General features: G+C 39.9%; 1 protein-coding gene across 1 annotated transcript in view; it reads right to left on the reverse strand.

Moving 5' to 3' along the window:
* The window catches only part of RELN (reelin), a 233,623-nt gene that overhangs the window by 41,337 nt on the left and 165,210 nt on the right, over window positions 1-27,076 (reverse strand). The window contains exons 26-40 of the mRNA XM_017745972.1: window positions 26,809-27,009; window positions 24,552-24,787; window positions 21,746-21,903; window positions 20,643-20,850; window positions 15,237-15,313; window positions 13,589-13,747; window positions 11,490-11,678; window positions 10,991-11,264; window positions 9,551-9,691; window positions 9,281-9,458; window positions 7,810-7,894; window positions 5,028-5,210; window positions 3,493-3,664; window positions 3,312-3,414; window positions 654-883 (exon numbers count right to left, since the gene is read on the reverse strand). Coding sequence (XP_017601461.1) covers window positions 654-883; window positions 3,312-3,414; window positions 3,493-3,664; window positions 5,028-5,210; window positions 7,810-7,894; window positions 9,281-9,458; window positions 9,551-9,691; window positions 10,991-11,264; window positions 11,490-11,678; window positions 13,589-13,747; window positions 15,237-15,313; window positions 20,643-20,850; window positions 21,746-21,903; window positions 24,552-24,787; window positions 26,809-27,009 — 2,594 coding nt within the window. The remainder of the gene's footprint in view (window positions 1-653; window positions 884-3,311; window positions 3,415-3,492; window positions 3,665-5,027; window positions 5,211-7,809; window positions 7,895-9,280; window positions 9,459-9,550; window positions 9,692-10,990; window positions 11,265-11,489; window positions 11,679-13,588; window positions 13,748-15,236; window positions 15,314-20,642; window positions 20,851-21,745; window positions 21,904-24,551; window positions 24,788-26,808; window positions 27,010-27,076) is intronic.

A 27,076-nucleotide genomic window follows, 5' to 3' on the forward strand; every position in this document is an offset into this window, starting at 1 on the left:
GATGATAGCTATTCCTGAAAAAGTAAACAGTAGTGTTTTTACTTTGAAAAGTTACATATTACTGTACCTGCTACCACATACTCTTATTCTATGCTGTGTTTTCATCCTACTTGATTTGTTTCTCTAAGTTTCTAGTGACTGAAGCAGTTATTTCTTAGAATATTACTAATATAGCTGAGTCTGTATTTAAATGAGACCATTTCCTCATACTGAAGTAGAATCAAGCTTATACTAGCTCACATTTTACTGCATTTTCTAATGAAGCTCAAATTTCATGCAAAAATATCATCAGTGAATTTAAATGGCTGATGCAGTTCTGTGAAGAACACTCGAAGCACTCTATGAACAGTCAGTTTTGCATTAATTTCACCAAGCAACTCTCTTCTATTAAACTGTCACTAATTAAATATATAGGTAATAGGAAATTGCCTGTGGTTATTCTACATCAGCATTAGGCACAATATGATTTGGGGAATCACCTGAACAGTAGCTAACATTCAGGGCAAAAAGCAGAGGAAAAATCGGTCCTCCGGTCTGCTCTAGTGCTGCAATCCTTATGTACCACTCTTGTGCTGGAATGAAATTTTGGGTGAAAAACAGAAATAAAAGCAAAGCAACAAGCAGCTGGGCAGGAACAGAAGCTGGACACTTACCCACAGAGGTGCAGTTTTCCAAAGTGAATGACCTCTCTTCTCCAGCCCTGGGTAGTGCCTGCGTAGTAAGTGCTGCTTGGGTGATGCTCAGTGGAGCAGAGGGAGCTGAGGTGGCTGCTGCTGCTGTAGCACAAGGGGAGCAGCAGGTGCCAGGTGGCCCCCAGGTCTCGTGAGAACTCCAGCTTCACTGGGTCAGCAGAGGAGCTGTCTGTGGTGCAGCCAATATTGATCTGGGGACCAAGGCATCAAACACAGAAGGTGACACAGGGCAGGCTGTGGGACCCCCAGCCATTCTTCACCTTAGTCAGCCTCCCCCATTTGGTACTGTATTTATTTAGTCCAGGAAAATGGTGACTTGGGAACCTATTTAACAACAGGGATGATGCACTCAGGACACACATGAACAGGAACTCTTGCATGTTGCCCTCCTGTCCATGAGTATATCACACTACGGCTTATGATAACATGAACATGATAAGAAATCCCCAACAACTTCTAGCTAGAGAAAACTGTCAAGTTAATTGGTCAAATCCCAAAGTAGAGCTGCTAACATTGCTGGAGAAAATGCACCAGCTCTTGCAGTCCTCTGGCAGGTACTGAAGTAACCACAGCATCAAAAAATCTGCATTATTAAAAGCAGAAATATACAAACAAAAAGTGCAAACACTAACTTTTGGTTAATGCTGAGCTACACTATGGTCCTCTTTTATGTTACATTTTAAAAAAGGAAGCTTATCAGCTCAATATGTTCAGCTTTCACACTCACTACCTATTCGTCCATGTATAATGGCAAAGCCCTAGAGCATCACAGCTGGATTGGATTTAGATTCAACATCACCAAAACTTAGTTTGTCAGTGTCAGGCTTCTCAGGGTGTGCTTACAAGATTCCTGATAAAAAGAACAGTAGAAAAGGCAGAAAACTTAAATGAAACTAGTTCTACTACTGAAAAAATACAAAATGTTTAATAGAGAATCTGAGACCTCTTAAGATGCATTTTCTGCATACAACCAGTGCAGATTAGTCTGCTTTTCTTTTACACTGATATGTAGATGTTCTTATAATTTCAAATTGCTTTTGTAAAAGAATTATTTCCTTCACAGAATGACTCTTATAAAATAAGATGTACTGTACTTACCGTGCAACAAATAAAAAGTCATTGCTGATGAAACATAAGGCCTGTATTAGAACTATGTAATATTTTGATATTCCTATGTCTTTGTAGCAAAAAGAAGTGTCTTTCTATCATGCTGTTCTGTTAAAAAAAACTATTTCTAAAACACATTACTTAGAAATGTGCATGAATGTTGAAAGTATCCTACATTGAGTTTCCTTCATCACTCTTCAGTGCACATGAGTCCCATCAACCTACATTTGACTAGAAGGGTTGTCTACTCATCTGGAAGCTTAGATAGATGCTTGACCCAATATAGGTTTTGACTCTTGAGACACAGAGAGAAACTCTACTGCATTATGCATAACTCCTTCATTTACACTAATGTTCTTAAAAAGTGAGCTGAAAATGATGTTCTTACCACATATGGAAGTAAACATGTAGATTTTGAGTTAATGCTCTGAAGGCTTATGAATATCTTAAAGTGACCTCAAACATTTTTGTTGTACAGGCTGTAATCTATATTTTAAAACAGAAAATGGTTTACATTCAATAATTTATGAATTAGTTGCATGACAAATTGAAGTGTGCATGAGTACACAACTAAACCTAATTTTCTTGGAAAACCCTTAGTATCATTCTAGTAATTTTTATAAACTTGTATCATTTGCTGATTATTATGTACCTCATATTAATGCCACAACATGCTACATTGTTGTTAAAAGCAGTCTGGAACCATGGTATGGCAATTTACATGCTAGATTCTTTTCCAGTTTCTTACTGACAATACAATGACCTCTCTAAACTAAAAAATACTGGGCTAACTAGTTACTGCTAACTATAGCTGCCCTAGCCAATGCAGAGTTTATATTCTAGGATAAATCAGAGAGTTTAGTTTAGACTCTGTGTTGTCACTGGGGTACCTGTTTCCACTGACTATATGAGAAACACAAAAATATGCTCCTTATTCATGAGCTTTTGTTAACTCCTTAAGATGGGACGACTTCAGGCCATGATAGCCAAAAACCAGCCTCATCTAGAGCATCTATGATGTGGGCAGAAGAAAAAGGAAAGCAGAAACTTGTCTCTCTGAGATAGTACCACAGTGCAGTTCAGCCAGCAGGCAGAAAAAAATTATTTTCTACTGTCACAGGTGAAGTAGCTCTCCACTGGTCAGCCTGTGAAAATGCTGCACTCTTACCTGGAGCAGGCTGTGAAGTGGCCATTTGGCCCCCTCATTATATTTTGCTCGTCCTCTTTCCTGCCAGTGGTGACTCTCCAATGCACAGGACATGGACTTTAATACTATTAGTGCAAGTGTATAGGCATGAACAAAGTAGTAATTTAGGTAAGAAAGTAGAAGACTTTGAGGCAGAAATTTCCCTTATCTGTGCATTAAAAGCATCATGACACATTCACATGAGGGAGAGTCATGTCAAATCAATTAGAGTCTCTACTTGGCAATCAGAACAGCTAGGCAAATATGCCAGAGCAGAACGTGGAAGGACATGAAGAAAAAGGCAAAAACTTTCTGAGGACAAGTACCTCAAATTGTATGATAGTATTTTCATTTACACTCAGGTCCCTTGTGGTAATGGAGTGCTCTCCAACTTCATTTGAAACAAATACCATAGCTGAATCTTCTTCCCTGTAAATAAAGGAAAGGAGTGTTTAGACTCTGTTTACAAAGTCACTTCTTTCTACTGCATTGCTGAGAGAATCTTACGGAGCTCTTTTAGATGAATATGGGCAATAAAGCCCAATGTTTCCACCAGGATAGAAAAACCAGTTGTCTTCTTTAGGACCAAAGTCAAAGGTATCCAAAAGGATAATGGGATTCTTCAGGTTATTTCCATCAATAATGAAGTCATCAATAATCCAGATTTCTTCTTTTTTGCCTACAAAGAAAATGGAAATATTCCTACTAAGACCTAATACTATTATTATTAGAGAGCATTACAGCAGCCAGTATTTACAGATTATGTGAAGAAGATGCTAAAAGTGTGGGTTCACTATTTTCACTTCCCATGAAAATAGTCCCCATACTGCTCTGCAGCCTGACCCTATGGAATTAACTTTTATTCCCTTAAATTTATAGAAGTCACAGCAAAACTAAGAGTGGAAAGCAATGGCTGTTGAACAATTATCTTCTATTTAAATCACATTTACTTTGAAATTCTGTCATTGTTTTATTCAATTAAGAATCATCTAAATGAGCAGCTGCTACAGAGTCCAAGCAGCCTGAAAGTGCAATTTCATTCTATGTCCTTGTACTCAGCAGCTTGTATTTGCCTGGGAGGAGTTCTTCCATAGAGATGGAAGCTCTGAAACTCGTTCTCTCCAATGGATTATGTATTCATATACATCAGAAAATTGGTATTCTCAAACTGAAGAGGAAAGATTAAATTGACAGATATTATGTGTAACATTTTTTCACTTATCTTAAAGTGTTGGAGTTGATCAGAGAAAAGTTTATGTAATTGATTTTGGCAGGACACGTCAGAAGAATGAACTGAAACTGGATTGTCAGGACCAGATTTGAATTTGGTTGGTTTTTTTTGTTAAGGTTGTGCTAAGAATTTGCCTACCTGGAATAAACTGTTACTGAATTGCCATGTCTAAATGATTGCTGGAATTCTTTAGAGCTGTTAGTGTCAGTTTTTGCTAGGAAATGTGCTCACAGTAACTGAGAGCAGAGGAGAGCTTCCTTCAGCTGGCACATCTCCTGTAATCAGGAGGAATGAGCTGTGTTCCTCTTGTGGTTTTCCAGTCCTTTACAATTTAATCAAAAGATTAACTGCTCACTACATACTCTTTCTAAATGGGTTTTTAATGCCTAGTTAATTCTGAGTAAGGTAGACCCAGTTCCCATTTACACTTGGGACACTTTTGTATAATTGGAGCATCCTAATGGGGCCTCAGTGTAAGTGAGAATCAGGTCCATTAAAAATAATGAGAAGAACCTGAGTGAAGCTAACTTTATTGATGTTGCTTGATCTCCCACTCCCTCCAGGGCCCAAGCTGATGGTTTTCTGCACACAATCCAGGGATATCAGGTGAAGGTACTTCACTTTAAGTCATTCAACTGCTTTATAAGAACAGTAAACATAATCCTGCAGTAATTCTAATTGAAGGAGTTCAAACACAAACCCCCCATGATTTAAAAGTCTCTGTAATTGTTCAGTTCAAAAAATCTACTCTCTTAGAGATACTGAGCTGTGCAAGAATGGACCTGGATTCCCAGAGGTGTCTCTTCCTTACCATTGTTGTAAGGTTGCCAGAGCCTGAACCGCGTTGTGTTGCTTTGGGCTGCATAGGGCAGTGGAACGTTGATAAAGAGGACATCTGTAGTCTGGGTGAAGTAAAACTCATCTATCAGGTGCCAAGTGATGCCACCATTGACAGAGTATTGCAGCAGGATGGAATGAGACCTCTCGGGTGTGCCTGGAGAAGAAAGGACATGGATTTATGTTCATTAAAATCCAGTAAGTTCAAAAATGCCTCTTCAATTAGAAATAAAATTATGTTGCTCTGACATCTATTACAAAGTATGGGCTTCCTTTAACAACAACTTAAGCTGTTGAGATGTTATGCACCTATTGTACACATACATCTTCCTGTGCTTTCCCTTGCTTGTCTGTCTGCAAAATGCAAATGAAATAGGGCCTAAATGTGCATTACTGTTCATTCTACATATGATCACAGATAATTACTTAGATGAGAAGCTATCTCAGTGTTACACTTTTTTAGATTAGAACAAACCTGCTCCTTCTACTACAGACATATTCCAGTAATGCAACATTTATTTGCTTGTTTTGTCCAGGTACCAGATATTATCATTACCATTGGTAGCACCCACAGATAAAGACACAGTCCCTATCCTCAGAGATGTATAGTCTATGGCTCTCACTGCAGACACTGGGATGAGAATATTTATGCCCAGAAATAACATAATTGATGGAAAGCACTGAGGATCTTTATCAGCATGTTTTAACAACAGCAAAGCAATATTCTGTGCTTTGAGCTGGGCCTAAAAGTCAGCAGAACTGACAGTAAAATTTGCATTTTCTAACTACCAGCTCCTCCTATTTTTTTTACTTTGAGCTTTAAAGAGTAGAAAAACAAAAGCTCTTTATAGCCCTAACTATTAACACATGCTAATTAGAACCCAGCACTCACACTTGATGCTGGTTACCGTTCACAAGCTCAGCCCTCAGCATGTATTTGGTCAGTGCTGTCCATGAATACCAGTGTCCAAGGTATCTCTGAACTGAGGTCTCACTCAGACAGATTTATACTCTCTGCTCCCTTCATAGTGTGGCACAGTGATAGCATATCCCCAAAAACCCAGTCAGGAACCAGCAGAAGAAAAGGACTAAGGGACAGTTTCTTCATCCCTTACTCACTGTGCAAGCTTCTCCCTTGTTCTGTTCTTAAATTAACCACACTTGCTGAAACCAAAGTGACTGATGCACACATTCCTGCGCCCCTCAGCTCCAGTGCAAGTATTCCACCACCACGGAATGGAGCAGGGAAGAGCTGTTTGCAGTCAGGAGCTGATTTCAGCTTATCTGTGGCAATTAACAGTACACAACAAACTGCTTTTAACACTCACGGCCGAGATGTGCCCAGCTATATTAATTTGTATTCAACATTAAGGAATTTGTTGGGACTAAGTCCTGGATCCAGGAGTAGGGCTAACAAGTCATGTAGACTTAGTAAGGAACAATTTCTCCTGGAGTTTCATGGTCTTACTCCTTGTGGATCAAGCTGCAAAATCCAGGCTTGAGCCTTTGGCTATTCCTGCCTTAAGAACAATGTTTTTACTCACTGTATTTTTTAATATTTTTTCAGTGATCATATGAAGAGACATTACCAGGCATAGTTTTGTAAAAGAAGTATTCACGAAGAGTTTCCTTATAAATATGAAATATTTGGCATGTTATAATTTTGGGGCATATTGTGTTTTTGGCTGTTACTGTTTTGTCTCTTTTTGATAAAGTACCAAACCCAGTAATAAATAGCACAATATATATGGTTAAATGCCCATTAAAGAAAATCAATAATAATTCACAAAGAGCTGTATTTTCACTTGTCCATACAGAGATTTGTCTAAGATACTTATTTAGGAAGAAAGAGGGGGTTCAAAACTATTTTCAAGCTGTTGGCAAATGTTGAGTCAGTTAGGGTCCAGTCCCAGAGCACTGAGCTTACCATAGAAGCTATAGCTATCCTCTTTACACCAAAGGGAGAGGAGTGTTTCAGCATTCAGATTTCAGCCTGGAAGTGCCAATTCTATCAGCAGTGCTGGGAAAACCTTCTGAAATTGCATGGGAGTAACTCAAACCTTCAAGCAGGTTAGTGGTTCTCCATCATGTCACTTCAGACCTGGATATAATTAATTTTTAAGGCCAAGGATGGCAGGGCCTTGGAGCAGGCTAAGACTGAATCATTGGCATGAAAGTCCTTGTACTGAGGAACTGTCACAAGTTATTTACACCGACACATAAACTTGTCTTGCAAAGTCTGACTATTCTTCATATCAATTAAATAGAATTATGGAGTTTCAGTTATCTCTAAGATACCTATTAGGCAGTCATATGGTAAGAGATTTTAATGCAGTGGACTGAAGCTTGAAAAATGAAAAACACTGTAGTTTCCTATCAGTCCCTTAAGTAATTTCCTGTAGGCACCATTTTATGTCATAAAAACCCCAGATAAATTAATTTTTTCTCAACATAGTGGAAAATCTCTAAAAAATCTTGAGCTGTTTTGTTTCTCTTCTGCTCAAAGACTTTACTAGCTATGCTATTTTTGATGTCACTACAGTTCACTTTTTCCTTAGGAATTGCACAGACAGCTGTGTAGGCTGGGAGCAAGGTAGGGATGATGCAAAATTTCAAACAAATTCCCATATAATCTACCATAAACTGTTGATCCCTACTATACACTGAAGTAGAAAATATAAATCTGTATTCTTTTCTGTTTGCTACTATGTACTAATAAAGCTAGAGAAGTGATAGTAAATCAACAGTGATCTTACCTTTGGCAATAAATTTAAATGAAAACTGGATGTACACTGTATTAGTGCAGTCTAGATCTCTTGACACAAGCATTCTCAGTCCTTCCTGCAAACACAGAATATAAAATATGAATAGCAGTTCCCTTCCCATTATCGAAGATATTCTGTAGCTTATTGTTACCTGGATATTGTCTGCTACTGACTGCTGGTGGCAGCAAGAGAGGAAGTTCTCTGTACCACACCTTTTCCCAGGCAGAAGATGGGGACAGTGACAGCCTTGGCAAAGGGAGCCAAGATCTGGCAGAGGCACAGCAACATGAACAGGTACAGACACAGCTCACCGAGTTTGTGCTCTGAACTGCTGGGCTGTGATTGGATCTGCAAACACCAGTCTAGACATTGAGTCCAAGCTACTACACTCATTTTTTGTGCAAACTGTCCAGTGGCCAAGCACCCTAATTTCCAGGCACGTACAGTCCTCTCTAGGAGTTCTTTTTTGTAGCTCAAAATAAATTTTGTACAAATGTCCTCTTCTGGGGCAACCTGTTGACTGGTAAGGAAAGGGAGCAGACAGGAAAACCCATAGGGACCCCTGAGTCCCTGTCCGTCTCTACAGATGAGCTTGCTCTTGTGGGTCCTTGGGCCAGAGCCAGTCCCTGTTCTGCACAGGTTTGACAAACCTCCTCTCAGAGCTTCCCTCTTTCTCAGATCCATTCCCCCAGGGGAACAAGCAATGCAAATTTTAGACAACTCACATCTTGTGATTTGGGATTTAAATAATCTAAAGAGGTTGACCTGGAGTTAAGGTTTTGCAAATAAATATTTAAAGGATTGATTTATACACCAAACATTATTTAACTTCTCTTTTTGGGGGCACCTGAGTTCACAGCGTCAAATGAAGACTTGTGCGAGCTGAGAATTTGCATGCTTGTGAACAAAAGTCTTTTTATTATGCATTTTGTTAAGAACTGAAAAATTCAGAAAATATATTTCCTGGCCTTTTGAAATCTGCAGTCAACAAAAAAAGGTCTTTAAAGAGCTAGAAAGCATCAAAAGGATAGAATTGAGTAAAATACAGGCAAACTACATAAACATTGATTACACAGACTATAGCCCTGACTAATTTGTATTATTCAAAATACTAAAAAGACAATCAGGCGACTTCAAGATGATTGCAATATGTACCATATTTCCAAATAGCTCACTTCAAGAATCTCAATGTAGAGTTTCATTCCTTTCCTTTGGTGGTCAAGGAGGAGTTTATACCACAAATGGAAGTAATACACAACAAAGAGATGAAACTCATTCGTTCATAAAAAAAACAACTGTGAAAAAACATGGTGCATGTTTAGGAAAAGACAAGAAAAATGAAAATGTCAAATTCTAGCCAAAAGACTTCAATGTAAGCATATGGAGCTAACAAGAGAAAATTTACTTTCTATTTTTAACTACTGGTTTTCATTCATTTTTTTCAATGTAAGCAATCTCTGACCCCTTTGAAAATGAGAGCTGTTCCAGACTTGACGGTATCACCATTCAGGTTTCCCCTCTCAGCACCGTAGACTTCAGGCCAAAGGTCTGGATGCAAGTTACCATTGAAATCGTCCTTCAGGACAGATGGCAGAGGAAGGACAGGGACACAGTATGGACCTCCAAAGCCTCTGTCACACCTAGCAACACATTGGGAAGAAAAGGCATTATCCATCTGGCCTGGATAAAACACATCCTTTCCATGAAGCAGCTTAAGCCATTTTCTACTCACATGCAATGACCTGAATCACAGATGCCGTGCCCTGAGCACATCCAGGGGCACCCTGTAGCCAGGACCACATTATCTATAGCCCAAGAATCAACTCCAGAAGCATAGTTGTACTGAATCCATCTGAACCGTGTTCTGGGAGAGCTATTAAAAACAGAGGAAATGTATTTCAGGATTCAAAATTCTGCTCCATAAAGTGCTAAATAATAAAGAAAATCCCACGGATGTCACAAGACAAGCATATTAATAAGCATGGCCCCCTTATTTCAAAAAGCTTCATGTTCTAGTTGAAACTGGAAGTTTAAATTTCTCAGGTTAGTCTTTTAGGCAAAATTCCACCATATTCTAAAGGAAGGTGCTCAAAGTGATAATCAAGAAAGAACATTGCTGAGACACTTGCTGATCAGCAAAGTGGTAGAGCAGAAATTAGTACTTCCATTAGCATTTGACAGCTCCATGTGTTGCTAGCAGAGTGGAAACAATAAAATTGCTTCAGTAAAGTAAGTAATGAAAGTTCATTTATGTTAAGTGTTGTGTAAAGAGAAAAACAATGGTTATATATGTTCATATATATATATAAAAATGTATGAATATATATATACAAACATGCAGATGCATACACACTGCTGTCACTGCTGATTCCCTTGTTATCCTCAAATGAGGAAAGTATTTTGGAAAAAAAAACCTCTTTGGAAGATGATGTATGGCCCTCTGGAATGAACTGTGGAATTAGAAACCAAGATGTGAACCCCAGGCCCAGTTCATTTAATCTATCTCCATTTTTACCATTGCATTTTCTGGATGATGAAATGGACAGAGGTAATGTGTAGGGTGCTCTGAAGAATTACAGAACTACTCAGAACAATGGTAAGCAGTGTCATCATGCCCTGTCATTCCTAAACTAGAGCATGGTTTTCTTTAGTGAGATGGATGCCAGCACATCTGCCACATCCATTTACAGCCATGTGATAACCTGAGGATGTCAGCAGAACTCTCCTCCTGGTCAAAAGGGTGGAGGTGGCACGTCCAATGACATGTGTTCTGACTTACTGAATGCTGTGACTGACACGCCTAAATGTTGGATGACAACTTATGTGCAATAACAGAAAACGCTACTGCAGGAAAGGATGGGACAGGGTATTTATTCTTGCTTCCTATTGCATAAATGTTAGAAAAGCTGGTTTAGCATTCTTGTTTTAACTGTCATAAATTATAGGCAAAACTCGAGAATTTGCTCATCAAAGTTGTTACTTCCTTAATTCCCTACAGTTCACATTATAGCTAATGAAATATTTTGAAGTGAAATTTAAAATTCTGGTGGCGTGACAACACACATTTAAAAATTTAAAAGACATGCAGAACATTCCCAAGCCGGGGGATGTTTGATCAAATTAGATCAGCAAAACCTTTGTCATGCTAAACAGACAGAAGAGCAGCACTCACTTGGTTGAGGGTGGGAGGTAGACAGTAACTCTCTTCCAGTTTTGGAATCTTTCTGAAGTGTAGATGGAGCTCTCGGTGTACTGCTGACAGCCAATTGTTGGGGGGACACACTCCTCTGTCACCAGGTGCCAGTCTCTCCCGTTGTTTAGGGAATACTGCAGGTGAACACTGTGGGAATTGCTGTATGGCTTGCTGCAACCCATGCTCAGCTCAAACTGCAAGAATGTGGAGGCTGATACGTGGAAATCCCAAGTCTCAGCATAACGAGGTTTTCCTAAGAAAAGAGAGAAAAACAACAACAACAAAGTGTACCTTCAGCATATGCTTTCAGTAATATCATTCAAATTTGTTACCTCTATCTTCACCTTTTTCCAGCCTTCTCTTCCCTGCAGATTACTAAATACCTGGATTTGTCTATACCTCCCATCTTGTAAAACTTGATCTATGTGTAATTGATAGAATAGACTCGTAGAAAATGTAGCAGTTTGATGACACATACCAATGTTTTCACTGAACATCAGAGCTGTATCCATAGACAGGCAGTCAATGTCCACTTGACCTCCTTGTATTCTGTACCAGCTTGCTTGTAAATCCACAGTTCCATCAAATTTATCCTGGAAGCCGGTCTGAGAGCTGTCATTCATCCCTATAAGCACATCATCCAAAGCCCACTGAGCTGAATGCTTCCCTACAAAAACCAGAACAGACAGGTTAGTGGAGTCCCTGTAAGTTGTTTTTTCTGCTCATATGCTGTGTTCACTCAGGGAGCAGTGCTCAATCACATAGACTGAGTGCTGTTAAACAAGACTAAAACATTGCTCAAGGATGCACCTGGACTCTAGAGTATGTTTCTACTACAGATAAACACAGGTATTTCCCTCTTCATTTCTTTAGCTTCAGTGCCTTTGCCATCATATGCTCTCCCTCTGTTTGGACGAGACACTCCCTGAGCCCCTAGATTGGAGATTTTCATTTTATGGGTCACAACCTTCCTGCCAATCCCCACAGCTGAATTGGAAAGGCCTCAGTCTAATTCCCAAAATAGCTTTTGTATGAAAGCGAATAGAACATGAAGGAAAATGCTGAAGGCTCTGCATATAGATAATATCTAGAGAACAGCTGTTCTCCTTCCCAGAAATCTTTCTCCTCTTGCTCTCCAGCCTACAGGCATTTCACTTTCATCATCATCTCCAGCCCATTTCCACAGCCTTCATTTCAATTCACCTTTCTACTGGCATGCTGAAAAGAACATCTTACTGCATGATTACTGCCCTCACAGGAGAGGAAGGAAAGCCTTTACAATAAATTGGGAGCTTGCAGCAATGTGCCAGGAGTTTTGCCTTGCCACCATGAGGGTCATGGCTGATAGGGCCACTCTGCGCTGAGGAATGGCAGACAGAAGATAGTCCATGAAGGAACTAACATCTTTGAGAGAAGTGGTTGTCACCTGTATGTGCTGGTGTGGAAGGTGATATTTCAACCTCCAGTCATAAAACTTTGCTTTTACTGGAAGCCACAGGGCTGCCATCAGGTGGTCTTAAGAGTGATCACCCTCAGCAGGGACAGATGTCATCCAGATGCCAACAAGGCAAGTACAGGGAGCAATAGGTTGGACATTGCACCACTCACCAATGCAAATGATCATCACAGAATGATGGTCTGTGGTGCTCCAGTTGTTGCTCAGCACTTTTTACTAAAGGAACTGTCTTCTTAACTAAATCACATCCCTCTTGTCTTGTCTATTCTCTTACGGAGTGAGGACAATTAAGTCCAGCACATACAAGAAAATGTATGAATACAATCGGCCATCAAAATGATAAATGATGTCTAAGAAGCTGCTTACCATAATTACCTGAATGTAAGCTATGTGCTTTGCTCCCCAAGGAATTGCTGTTGAAATGTACTTTGCTATATTTCTGAATATTGCCTTATATTTCTTGCAGATCCAGGAGCTGCTGCTTTGTGCAAAGGTAAGACATTTAATCAGGACACTTTTAGTAGTGGTAATGTGCTCCCATGAGAGGTGGGAACTCTCACAGTGGCTGTAGGAATCAGTCAGCACTAGGGTTTTACTTTCAGCTGAGGATGTGGGAAGTGGTTGAGTGGTTTTGCAGGGGAGCTGGGCTCTGGGACACCAGAAATGGTGGGAGGAGAGGGTCCTGCTTTGGAGTGTGGAGATATTAAAATAGTGAGATGGGAGCCACCAGGTAGAAAAAATGAGATAAAGAGTGTAAGCCATTTGGCATCCCAGGTCACTCTATACTCAGGTAAAAACTCTAATCTTACTGATTTTATTTTATTTTATTTTATTTTATTTTATATTCTTTTCCCCTCCCCCTGTTATCACAGCATCTTTGATTTAAACTTAGCTCTTAAACTATTTTACTCTTAAGCCCACTTTTCAGCTTGATGCTATAAAAAAAAAATCATCCCCATAGTGTGACTCAGGAAAGCCCAAATATGTTCTTACAACACCCAACTGTTTAAAATACCGTGTTTTTCACGAGCTGAGGTCTCTGCACAACATGTCTATACCGAGTAGCACTGACGTGGGTTGCACAAAGCTGCTGAATGAGTTTTTAGGATGGCCTTGCTTACCATGTTGTGGCTGCCACCAGCGGAAGGCGGTGGCAGGGGTCTTGGCCTCGCGGGGTAAGTCTATGGAAACAACCTGGGGCTCCAGGTAGGACATGAAGTCCAGCTCTCGCAGCAAACTCCAGGTGATCCCATTGTCATTTGTGTATTGAACAACAAGCCCTGTATTTAAAATTAAGAAAAGCAGTTAGTGGGCTGTGCAGAGCAAAGAGGTGGCAGTTCACCCTGTACTCAGGAACTGCCAACTCCCATCCTGTGCACAGGCCCTTTGACATCTGCCCTACCCTTTAGGCATCTCCTGGTCCAGAAGCATTTTGTGGAGAAAGTCCTACTGCAAATGTTACATGGGTCAGCAGTTGCCACATGAGATCTTGACTGTCTTCATCGAACTCAAAGGATCAATTTTTTTACACTCTCAGGGAAACTAATGATCATACCACAGAAATGATAGGAATAAAGTGATTTTTCTTTACACAGTATTTAGTTCATGTTGGATATCCTTGCAGTTCATGTGGAAGACTAAGTTATAATTCTGATAGCTGGGATCACAGTGTTCCTGCTATGTATGCAAGCTCACAGCATTCTTGGAAATTAATTATCATAATATTTAGACAATTTAAGATAGTCTTTGTATCCTACACACAGTATGGCAAATACTAGGACACAACAGAAGCCCAGCAGAGCTCATCAAAGGGGATAATACAAGAAAGAAGCCCCTGTGTATATTTCTTCTCTTAAAACTCTTTTATATTGGAGTATGTTCAAAGATAATTGAATTTTCTTGTGTCTTATACTGATGCAAATGAGAGGAAAATCAAACCCTTGGTGTAATCCATGCTGCAAGATGACAGCTTTCCTCACTGAGTGAATCAATGTAAATGCCAAAGGAAACAGTCCACTGACACTAAATGATTTATACTGAGAGGAAAATTAAATCTTCTCACCTATCACATCAGTGGTCTGTCTTCATGCAACCAGACCACTTTACATGGGAATCTGCTCCCAAAATGCTGAACCTTCTCAAACACAAGCATCAGTCCTCCACCCCAGTAACTTTAAGCATGTGGGTCAAATAAAAGGAGATATCTGGGAGAGATGAATTTATTCAGACTAAATAAATTTTCAGCTGCAGCTTTATAATTTTGCATTTTGGGTAAATCATGCATGAGCTTGGTTTGGAAGGCAATTTTTTATTAGACCCACTGGTGTAGTTGAGAAGATGAGCAAGTTTTCAGGCACATAACTCTTCTTCAGGTCAAAAATGGAGTTATCATGAACTGGAATTTAATTCCTTTTATTTCAGACCTAATGAAAAGTCCTGTGTAAATTGTAAATTTACCTGTTTTCCAACACTATCAAGTAGTCTAATAAAAGCCATTACACCTTGCCTTGTGAATGTTGTCTTTCTTAGACCATCACAGCTTCAACAGTTACTCCTACAGATGGATCGCCATTATGTTTGGTGTAACTAATTACAAATAATAACATCAATCAAAAGTAAATAGCTTTCTGCAACATTTATGAAAACTGAGGAGGTAATTGATTTATGTTAAAATAAAAATCTTTTTGATTTTGTATAGGCAGCAAAAGGCAAAAACACTGCAGAAGATGCAAAATGAAAAAGGGTTATTATAAAGAAAAGGGGCTTTACCTTCATTCCTGGCTCTTGGTCTACTGCAGGAGTTACCAACAGTCTTGCTTCCAAGTTGTACATAAAATTGAACCAGCCTTTTAAAAAAACACAGGATAGAAAAGAAGTGTAATCATCTTCTGATACCACAAGATCAGTCAGGATAATTTGCCCCTCTTAACTAATGGCATTTTCAGTTAGGTCATTATTCCAGGCTTATTGATTAGGGAATATTCATAGAGAAATCAAACGTGAGCATGGTAAATCGTGAAGGACCCAAGACAGAAGAAAGTGATGTGGTTTATTAATCCCGTGCCTAATAAATGTGGTTTTCAGTGAGTAGCAGAATTTAGCAGTTCCATCTCACACAAGAGGTGCAAAATCTACAAAGCAGGCAAAGCTGTTTCTTACATCAGATCTTACCTTGGCCTCTTGTAACTGGAAATTAGGTGAAGCTTTAAAATACAGCATTAGACTTGTAATAAAATTTTTATATCCTCCTAAACCACCAATCCTTTTTAGACCCTTAAATTCTTGATGTAAACAATTTTCAGTGAAATGAGTTCACTGAAGATTTTGTGAAGTAGGCCCTTTGATTTTGAACCTATACATTATGATTTCATTGAATATTTTCTTGTTCTCACATCATGAAATGGTGAAAAAAAGTTCCTGGTCTGCTTTTCTTGCAACCTGTCCTGTAGTCAGTGCTTTTATAACTTCCCTACCTTCTCTTATCCCTTTCTACTGTAAACCATGGCAACCATTGCATCTGAGTCTCTGCATGAACATTTTTCCGTGTCTTCAATTTTTCACAAAACTACTTCCTGCAATCCTTCTGATGCCACAAAACTCCTTGAGACAGGATTTCTGGTTTTATTGACAGAACTCTGTATTAGTCTGGAACATCCCTGTTTAGCTGTATTTGAATTAAGTATTATTCCATCGTTCTGCTCCAAAATACTGTTAATTTTTTTCCCCCAATCTGCAGCCATGCCATAGTATCCCTGCTGAGCTTGTGTTTATTATTGTGACTCTGTGGTTTTAGAGTAGTTTATATTTCCTCTTAGATACACACTATTGTGCAATTTAACAACAATTAATTTCAATTAATGTCCTGCTGCTCACTCACCAAATTTCACTGCATGTCTCAGGCATCCATCTGAGTCTTACTGGGTCATAACTAAGGTAAAGAGCATTGAGATGACTGAGAATGCCACCACCCCCTAATCTGCACATTCTTCACAGGTTGTCTCCATTGCATACCCAAAACAGCACCTGAGCAGAGTGGAGAACATGGACTCACAACCCCAGGATGAGCTTTTGCATGCTCCTCCTTGCTTCCTGGCCAGTTTTTAAATTAGGATGATAGAAAATCAGGCTTCATTAATTCTATTGCATGTAGATAACTTCTTTATTTAAAATATAAATATTGAGGTGCATTTTTGCCACTCAAATAATTTCCCACAAGGATAACTCTTTTTGCTTTAGAGGATTTGGTCCTAATTTGTAGTAATTTTGGTAAAATCACAGACAAGCTACATGACTACAGCCAGAGCCAGTAAAATGCAGACAGGATTCCAATTTCCCTCATCCATCGTTACATACACAATATCATAATTCTGATTCTAAATCCAGCCACGTTCCAGTTTTGTTATCAAAATCTACTGTCTGACATGTTTTGTATATCCATCGCGTCTAGGACAAGCCAGAATATCCTCATCAATCTCATTGCTAAGATAACCCCACAGATAGCTCAAGACTAGTCAGGCTCACAGTACTACACACCATTTAGCCAGGTAAGTTCTATTTGTTTGCTGCAGCTCTGCTGTTGGAGAAGTATTCAGGCAATGAAACTCTACACAGAAGCCTCAGAGGTGAATAGATTTACAGTCCTGTGATGAAATTCTTTTATTCTTGCCAAGTGTCAAGATCGTTAAAAAGCAAAACCAAAGACCAAGAAACCCTTTTTGCAGAGGGGTGAATCAGCCCATCTGATCTCTAAGTGTCTGACCTAGAACAGCTCCCTGGGATGGTTGCACAATCATTAGCAATGGAGCCTGTAAAGCAGATGGGAGCTAGGTCAGCTAACAAGCCAGATGTCACCACTTGGAACAAAAAAATATATATATATTCCATGGTTTGTTTCTAGCTGCCAGGTAGGAACTGTGTGCAAATGCTCCCACTGTACAGATAGTCAAGAGTCTCACAGGCCATCAAAGTGGGAGGCAGGAGCTCATCAGCAACCAAAATGCATCCATGAATTACATTGTCAGTCAGAAGGATGGAAATACTGCTGGTGAAATTGTGCCTTTGGTGTGTTGGGCCACGCAATACAGAAGGGATGGAGAGACTCCAGGGGATTTCTGAAGTGTAGAGCAAAAAAAAAAATCGTCTGGGTGAAATAACTTTGACACTTACAGCTCCCTTAGCGCTACATGACATTCTCCTAATATCTGGGGTGTAGTCAATCATATAAAGGAATAAGGAGGCAATAGGACAAACAAAGCTAAGATTATGATATCACTTAATGTATAAACTAAAATTTGAGTGGTTGTTTATGGTCATTGGCTCCCAGGGACAAGCTTTAGTTTGAAGTGCCCTGAGTGTGACACCTGGGTGTGGCAGTGCCCTGTTGGGCCGCTCCCCTGGGCAGCACCACACACCTCAGGCTGGCAAATCTCAACCCCTTTGGAGCACAGCAAACCAGGGACACCAAGCCCCCATGGACCACATTCTGCTAGGAAGAGAAGGGTGAAAGAGAAAAGAGTCTTTGTACTTCAAAAAAAGAAAAAAAATTCTGTACATTCCTTACATCAAATTTACATTTTACATTCAAAAAGCTGTAACTGGTGGTAGGGAATATGCATAGGTAGATCTGCAGGAATTCAGAATGAAAATAAAAATTTAGTGTCTTGCAATATTTTTCAAGTTTTCAGTCAGGCTTTTCCATGCATGATTTAACAAAACAAAAGGTCTGGGAAAACACTATTAACCTGAAAAATAAGCAGCTTAAAAATCTACTGCAGGAGTTTCAGCCTTCCTATTCACAACCCTCAATCCACATATCTGACAGTATGTCTTTCAAGGCATATTTTCCTGCTGTTTACTCAGTCACCAAAACCTCCCAACCAAAAAAACCTTGCAAAAATAAAAGAGAACTGTGCAGGGGCTAAGATGACCCCTAATAAGATAACTGAATTCTATGCAAGGCATTATTGAATGCAAAAAGTAATACCAAAATCGGAAAAAGTACTTCCCTTTAATCTCCCCTTTCAAGTGACATTAATTTTAGCTCCAATAATGAAAAAAATTTCTAGGCTGAGGAATTATTTTCTTTTTAGCGTATGGGCCTTTCAGTTAACCCTTCACACTCTCACAAACTTAGTGTGCCCTTGCTTCTAGAGAAAAAGACCCAGTTAATGTTATAGATGGCCTCAAACATTTAAGTAGGATGCATCTGTTCAGGGCAAGATGTCTGAGGCTGAATATCTGAGTTATACACGGCCAACCCAGGCTGCCTTACAACTAATGAAAGAAAGAAATACGTGTTTCCAGAAGAAAAAACACTGGCCTTTGCTAGCCGCTATTTCAGGATGAGTTGTGTTGCCCTTTTGAAGCTGTTCTCTCCTCTGAACTCAAAAGCAGCCTGGGGTAATTGCTGTAATCTAAGTCCATGTTCTGGTTAAGCAGCATCTGGTGGCTACTACCTTTGAGCACACACTGAAGAAAGCAAAAAGTCCACATTAGTCCCATTTGGGTTTGAGATGACCACTATGTTCAGTCTAGCAAACAGCCCAGGGATGTGGCTTCGAGCTTGAACTGTTCAAGGGAGTTAATCTGCTCACTGTGATGCTTACAAAACAAATAAAGTACTGATTTATTTTGACATAACAATCAGTTCCAGCAGGAGAGCAGGTCACATTGTGAGCATGTGGTCAGAATAGAGATCTTAGTTGCTCTTACGAAGCGTCTCTCTGGCCATTTATGTTTCTGAGGCAGTTTTAAGACACCAGATAACCATATTCTTGTGCAAAAGAGAAGCAGTGGTATATTAAAAATATCAAGAAAGAGCATTGCTCAGAATTTTGAAACTTCTTTTGGCTTTTAAAATGGTTCAAACTTTACAAAAATGGAAAGCTATAAATATGAATATCTGGGATAAAAAGTGGTATTCAAAGTAATATTAAAACTAAAGGAAATACTTCTCTTTATAAAAATATTTCTCCATGAAAGAAGGAATAACACAAAAATACTGTTTTGAATGTAGACTTTTAATGAAGTAGTCTAGACTACTTCCAATATAATGCTTCCCAGGATTAATAACACAAGATTTGAAGACAGTGGAATAGAAGTGCTTGCATCTTCCCAGAGTTCCAGGGCAAACATGTACTTGTCCAAAGCATATTTGTCAAACAATTAATTAGTTTAATTAATAACTAATTTACATAATTATGTAACTATGACACATATTTGTCAGACACACAAGGGACAGAATAAAGGCAGGTGGTGCAGTGCTGTGCAGTGCCAGGGAGCAGCTGAGGATGTCCCCAAACCCACAGCCCCCACACTGCCCTACAGAGCCCTGCTCGCCTGAGCTGGAGAGTGATCACAGCAACCAGGCCAGTCTTTGCTGAGTGATTGCATAAATTCAGTAATGGAGCAAATCATGGCATTACTTACTCTGAGAGCAGTATTTGTCAGGAGAAATATATTTTATTAAGCTAACTGCCAAAATTGTAGGGTGCTCAAGGTTTCAGGTGCCTAATCTCTCATGAGACTGGACGAAGCAGCAGCAAACTCCAAGCTAAACAGTGGTTAGAATTAACAGCCCTTTGTTCATCCTAATTACATTAATCAGCTAGGCAATTTGAGAGAAGAGGATAATTGCTACCAATGGAGCAGGATTCAGTAGCAGCAGGGAGAGAGGTGAAGGCTTGTTAGCCTCTTGGCTACGCAGAAACAATTCCCATTCCATTCCTTAACACTTCTGACAAGTGGAGTATTTCACAACATCTGGCAAATAAACAACAGCTCCTTGCTATGCCATCGTCATGCCTGCAATTCAACACAGTCAGGGGAAAAGGAGCTTTTCTCTCCAGCTAAGACTCTCAGGCAGAGTCTTAGGTTTTGTGCATTCTCAAGGCCATGTCTTCTGCCTTAGAATACAATGCAAACTATCTTCTCAGAAGGATAGAGAGTTAATATTTTATGTTATTTTATGCTGCTATTCCACTGTTTCTAACCTAAGTATTCTCTTTCAAAAAAAGGAAATATTACACCAGAATGAACAAAAAAAGTAGAGTTCTCGTACAGGTTATGATTACCAGAAAAAAACATTTCCTGCCTTCTCATATCCACCCTTGCAGCAGGGCAGAACAGAGAACTTGAGTACACAGGCAACTGTAAGCAGCAGCGCTGAGCACTGACCTGATATTTGTGGTGTCCAGGGGAACAGTCCTTGCCTCCCTTTTGCCAGGTCCATTGAAGTACAGGGATTTTCCATCGCTGAGCACACCACAGCCTGTCCCAACCTGACCTCCTGTTATCTTGTACCAGAGAGGGCTTAGCTTCCTCTCAAACCTGTCGAACATCTCACTGTGATTAGGCACGTTAGACACACAGGTTCCATGTGATGCTTCAAGAAAAAAAAAGAGGGAGATCCTTTGGTGAAACTGCTGGACAGAATAAGGGTCAGATACAGTACACTGGCACATGGTTCAGTTGCATCCGTATGTGACAAAGCACCAGGATTTTCTAAGAAAATGTCCCGATGACTGGGTTGTACCTTTTTAAAGCCACTTTACAATTCTGTAGCAAGAATAAGCTCTCTTCCTCTAAACTCTAAGATGGCTTATTTCACTAGTTGAAAAATACTCACTCTTTATGTTGATAAGGCACTATTTTTGCAAGCAGAAAAATATTATCCTTTTATTTAATTTTAGAAAAATGGAACAAAAGGTGTTAGCTTACTGCTTTGTTGGTTGAGGGTTGAAAAGAGTGCAGTGTGCAACTGGTTGTGTCAATCATTTTTCTTTCACAGGGTTTGCATTTTGGGTTTTTTTCTATTTCAGAATAAAAGCCCCTGAAACCACAAGTGAGCAGAATTTTCCACAGAAGGGCCTGTCAGAACATATGTTCCCTCCTGGTCCCGTGCCATCTGATGGCCAGGGGACTCAAAAATGGCAACGATTTTTTTGAAGACGATCCAAAGGCTTTTAAGCAGACTTTTCAGTTTATAATATTTTATTTTGTTTTCTCTTTTATTTCTAGTCCCTTCCCATTCATACAGATGGTGATGTTCAAAGATTGTGGTTGCCAGAAACATCAACGGTGTCCGCTGCCTTCAGCTGCTCTGCTTTGCCTGCGCTGAATTTTATTTAACAAAACAAAAAAGATTCCTGTTGGCAGCCCACGCAATATATGTCATCGTGTATTTTTCTAGAATATTGGAGAGGAAAACAAGAGGCCAGATTTACAGCTTTAACTCAGCCAGTGCTTGCTGTAATCCCACCTGAAGAGGGTTGTCTTACCCGTGTAGCCCAGGTCACAGAAGCAGACCCCTGAGATGCAGTCCCCGTGGCCGCTGCAGTAGCTGGGGCAAGGCTCAGAGATGTAGACGCCGTCCAAGCCGAAAGGAGGCACGCTCTTGTGGGAGCTGCTCTCCTGGATCCAGCGGAATCGAGTCTTACTGCAGAGAAAAAACAATGGTATTACTACTCCCAGCTTCAACAGCTACTACTCCTTGCTTAAGATTAAAAGGACCTTTTCCTAAACTAGCCACTTGCAAATAGGATGCCTGTATTTCTGTCATCCTACATTTTGTGTTACATTGCTTCAGGATATTTCTTCCAGACCTTTTGGCTGCATTTTGACTTCCTCTGTTTCTCTGGCCCGTATCCATCAGTGTGATGCAAAGAACAAATACATGGTTTTATCACTAGATGTGACTTTGAAGATGCTTTTTACTACTTAGTTCAACCTGAACTGCTAATTAAATGTTAAAATCCCTCAACTCCATTTCTTACAATACTTTTGAAAGCAACTCAGTAGTAGCAGCAGTGCAGAGTTTATTACAGGATTGCACACTTTTGAGTAAAAGAACTTTAAGCTAGTTGATTACAAGAAAAAAAGCCACTTTCTAAATGGAATGGCAAAGAACATGTCTTACATGCTGAAACCAGTCTGACCCATCAATCCCAAAGCTAAACATCCTGATAGTGAGGTGGAGATGTGGTAGACCTGGTAAAACACGGATGAAGGAACAAACAAGTGATATTACTGATAATTTATCTAAGGCTGCTGAGCTGACACAGCTCGCCCAGAGACATGATTGACAGTCAATCACTTCCTACTATAAAAGCCTAGCCCAAATTTTAATGGCAGGGTCTTCTGACATACCCTTTCTTGGAGTGGGTGGAGATTCCTCCCTTGGGTGGGGATGCCCCTCAAGGTTAATCCTCAAGGCTGAGCAAGAAATTTGCCCATGATCATTGTATGGGTGAGTAACATCAATCTCTACTTAATAATTGTTTTTGCTAGCTTCAATACAATTACTTTAATACAATTGCTTCAATGTTGCTTCATAGTGCACTACATTATAATAGTTGCTATAACTCCAATACTGTGTAGCAAATAATTCTGATTAAGATCTTCTTGCCTAATTGTTACCATAATAAATAAAAATATTTCTATAAATAGATCTAGTTTGCCATTCTTAGCCTGCAGAACAAAGCTGTGTAGGGGTTCAGTTATACCTGTATAATCCTTTGGACCTAAACCATTAACAAAGTCTGGGGCTAAGATTGGATCCAGCTGCACCCAGGCTCCTCTCTGAAAAGGAGTTTAGAAAGCACTGGGATCCTTTCTTGACCTCATGAATCATTGGGAGGGCTTCTTTAGTAAACTTTGTCTGAAGCTCCCACTCTGCCCACAACTCTGACCCACTGGATAGGAGACTTGTTGAAGAAGAAATATTTTGGATATTAATTTCCAGTCTTTAACTTTTAGCTGAATAATTTTACAGGCGCTACAGAGAGGGGAACAGATTTAAAATCTCACTGCCAATATAATGGATTAACTAAGATCCTCCTTGCTACTCTGCCCAAAATGTAATAATCCTTTTGCTCTTTCCTTTTTGCTGTGCACTGGGATTTGGTAGGTAGGTGATCATCGTGCTCATGCTCTGTACCAAATAATGAAATGGGATGCTCTCTGGTTGACCCACGAACCATGATTTCCTAAGCGACCCACAACAAACTCAGTTCTCAACATGCCAAGACACTCATTGCAGTCACAATACTTACATTTTTAATGTATTAGCATGAGCTTCTTATTCCTGATCACATTACTGAACATAATGCCAAACAGATTGCTGCTATTGATTCTGCCCTGCTTGTTTTGGGTAAATCAAATCAGCTGGTGTCAGATCTGTGCAATTTGGCACCTGCCTTTATTGGCTAATTACTGAAGAAAAGACAAACTTGTTATGGTACACACTGCTATTTCAAGTCCTTGCGGCAGAGGCACTGGCTCCCCTGATACAAAATAAGCCACACACAAATGGGATTGAGGATGTGGAGCCCGTGGCAGGACGATGTGTCAGAAAACCAGAGGCAGCACTAGAGAAGCTGCCTGGGAAGAAAGATGCAGGAGGCAGGGGGACATGGCCAGGGGCCTGGTGGGATGGTTGTGCTGGCAGCACTTGGTGCATCCAGCAAATCAGATTGGGGTGTTTTACTGCTGGAGTAAGACAGAGTAAGGGGAGCGAGAAACTTCAGCCAAAACCAGATAAGATGGAGAAAAGCCTCCTGATTTCAAGGTTTACTTGTGTCTTCCACCATCTGATGTTTTCTCATTTGTATCAATCCTATGCTGAGGTTGTGCTTGCAAGCTACCATTCTTCCCTCCTTTGCCTCTGGCTGTCCCGGCTGCCTTCAGTGACACAGCACGTTATGCATCAGCTCAAATACCTTGCTAAGATTTCTTTGCCCAGTGGTAACTGGAATTAATCCTGTTCAAATGGCTTATTTAATTCACGTGACTTATTACTCTCTTGCTGGTGCCTCTGACCTAACTGATATGGATAAAGGCAATGAAGGGATTGATGTCAAATTAAAATGTGCTGGGTTTCTCACTGCTTTGTAATTTAATTATTTATTATAGACCAATCTGACACCTTTAAAATGGAAAATTCTTGCTGCTTTGGGCAGCACAGTATATTTTTCCCAGATCTGCCGTATTTTAACACTGCTTTTATTCTAATGTACCATTCTAGAAGCAGCTATATCAGCTAATCCATGGGTCCCACTGGCATCAGTGGTTTACAATGCACAGTACCTGGCTGCAAGTGACCTGGGGATAACAATAGTAATTCTTGTCCAGTCCTCAAAGTCTCCGGTGTGGTACACGGAGGGCTCGCTGAGCTCACGGGAGCTCCCCTCGCAGCCCTTCGTGCCCGGGGATGTGGGGTAGCAGCCCTCCTTCACCAGCGACCAGAAGAGCCCAGCATCGTGTGAGTACTGCAGCAGAACAGGGGCAGAGCTGCTGTACTGGTTGGTGCAACCAATGTTCAGCTGCAAAAAAGCAGAGAGTCAGAAATTATATGAAAAACCTGCACTGTTATTAGTATTTATTGGCTGCAAACCACCTTCGATTGTTTGTGTTGGGAGGCTTAATGTTCTGGGCACTTGCACTGAACCCTGCTGGCAGACAGTGACTGATGCTTGGAGTCTGTTTCTTACATTTATATGACATTTCTCAGTAAATATTCCCACTATCCCTTCAATAAGGTTCATTGCTGAGTTCAGCAGACAAAAAGGTGCAAAGAACTGTCCAAGGGTCCCTGTGCATAGTAAGCCCCAAACAGCAAACACTGTGCAGGCACCTGCATGCCCAGGAGTGGAAAGAGCTGTATCCTCTGGGATCCATCCCATCTGCAGCCCAGTGTGCCCCAGTGTGCCCAGAGGATCAGCCTGACTCCCAGGTTAGACCTAACACAGCCTTGTCAGTGGCCTTGCAGGAATGATGTCTGGAAGTTGGCACTGCAGTTTGGGCCCCCAGAATAGAGTAAGATTGGATTAAGTAGAAAAATGCATATTAAAACATGAAATGAGAATGCAACCAAAATCAACTGCTGATTTGAAATTTCAGTTTCATTTTTCAAGCTATCAGAAAAATATTAGTTTCCACTATTTTATTGTAGAAATTCTACTTGAGCTGTAGAATGTAAAATGTAAAACAAAATCATTCATGTAAAATGAAATAATTCTGACAAATTACTGTCTTTGAGCTTATCAATGCAAAATTATTCCAGTCTGCTATTTAAAATGGAAATTTCACACACTCACAAAAGCATGCAAATAGGACTAACACATTTATGTGCAGGCTGAAAAGCTTTCCAAAAAAGTAGAAATTCAGTCCTGAAATAATAGACTTTATTAGGAAGAACTCACTGTTCTGTGACACATTCTTACGTTTTGTATAGTTATGTTACATTGTCAAGTGTTTCAGTGATGGAAGGTATATGAAACATTTTTAAGTATTGATTTTTTTTAACCTAGACAATTTTTAATTGCTGTTGATCATCAAACCTAGAGAACGAAGACTTAATTGCTGAAGTACAGGAAGGTGGTGAAGAGGCAAAAAGCATCTTTTCCAGGCTAAATGGTATTTATACATTGAGATATCCTTGGGTTGTAGACAGTTTAAAGTATAAAACTCACAAGGAAATTGTACTGAAGTCCCTCAGTTTGTATAGCACTTTATTAGCATATCTTTTAGTTGAAATTAGATTATTTTACAAATCCCAGTATTTCTAATGAACTTTCCTATTTATAGAACTGTGGGAATTATATTTGAAAAGCTGCCTGTAAACATCTGATCTCTTTAATAATTCCACTTGTAAATTATTCAGTGTCTGTATCCACCAATTATGTAAGGACGATGTATTTGTGGGGAGCTCATTAAAATTGCATTGCAACCAACTTCCAGAATTCACCAATGGGATTTCATTATAAACTCAATAAAATTTTGATTAGGGTTCAGAAACAAGAGCTTGTCAAAGCAAATACACTTTCTTTGGAGCCCATATTCTGACGTATTGTCAGACCACTGAAATTTTTGTAAGCTCTTTAAAGAAGAAAATGCTAATTGGAGCCTATATTCATTGACACAACAAAAGTAAATTATATGAAAAACCCACACTGGAGTACAGAGCAGCTTGTAAGTCCTTAAATAGTTTAAAATACAAAAAATGTACCCAAACCACATTGGAGATTTTGTACGCTCAGAGCCCCAGACGGGATAAATCCTTTTTCACTCAACAGTGCAGTAGCACTTCCTAGTGCTGACTTGAGTATAATGACAGTCACTTCAGCCCACTTCTGAAATGTGCTGAAGAACGAAAAGCTCTAAAACTTCTCCAGAGGGGTAAAAATGCTTTCCTGCACCAAGGTTTTGGCTATTCTTCCAGAAAGCAGGATGGCATTTTATGCTGTATGAGTTAGTTTGAACTGTGGCCCCAGTGGCATCTTGCAAGTATTGGCTAAGGGCAGTTTTACTGATATTCTTGCACAGATTTATGTTTAAGGAATACCTTGAACTGCAAGACGTATCCAGGCTTCAGAGTTAAATCTCGAGTCACTGCAAACCGGTCTCCATCTGATTTACCGAAGAGCATGGCAGAGGGGGTGGCAGAGCAGAAACTTTCATTTTTGGTCATCCCTTCATTGGCCAGCATTAACCACACACTCATCTGATTCATAGGGTAATCAAATGCTGGCTTTTCATAAAAGTTCTGTTAGAAATGAAAATGAAAGCCAGAGGTATTATCACCTTGCAGTGTGGCTTCAGAATAATTCCCA

Source organism: Corvus brachyrhynchos, unplaced genomic scaffold (genome assembly GCF_000691975.1).
Source record: "Corvus brachyrhynchos isolate BGI_N302 unplaced genomic scaffold, ASM69197v1 scaffold239, whole genome shotgun sequence".
Taxonomy (NCBI): domain Eukaryota; kingdom Metazoa; phylum Chordata; class Aves; order Passeriformes; family Corvidae; genus Corvus; species Corvus brachyrhynchos.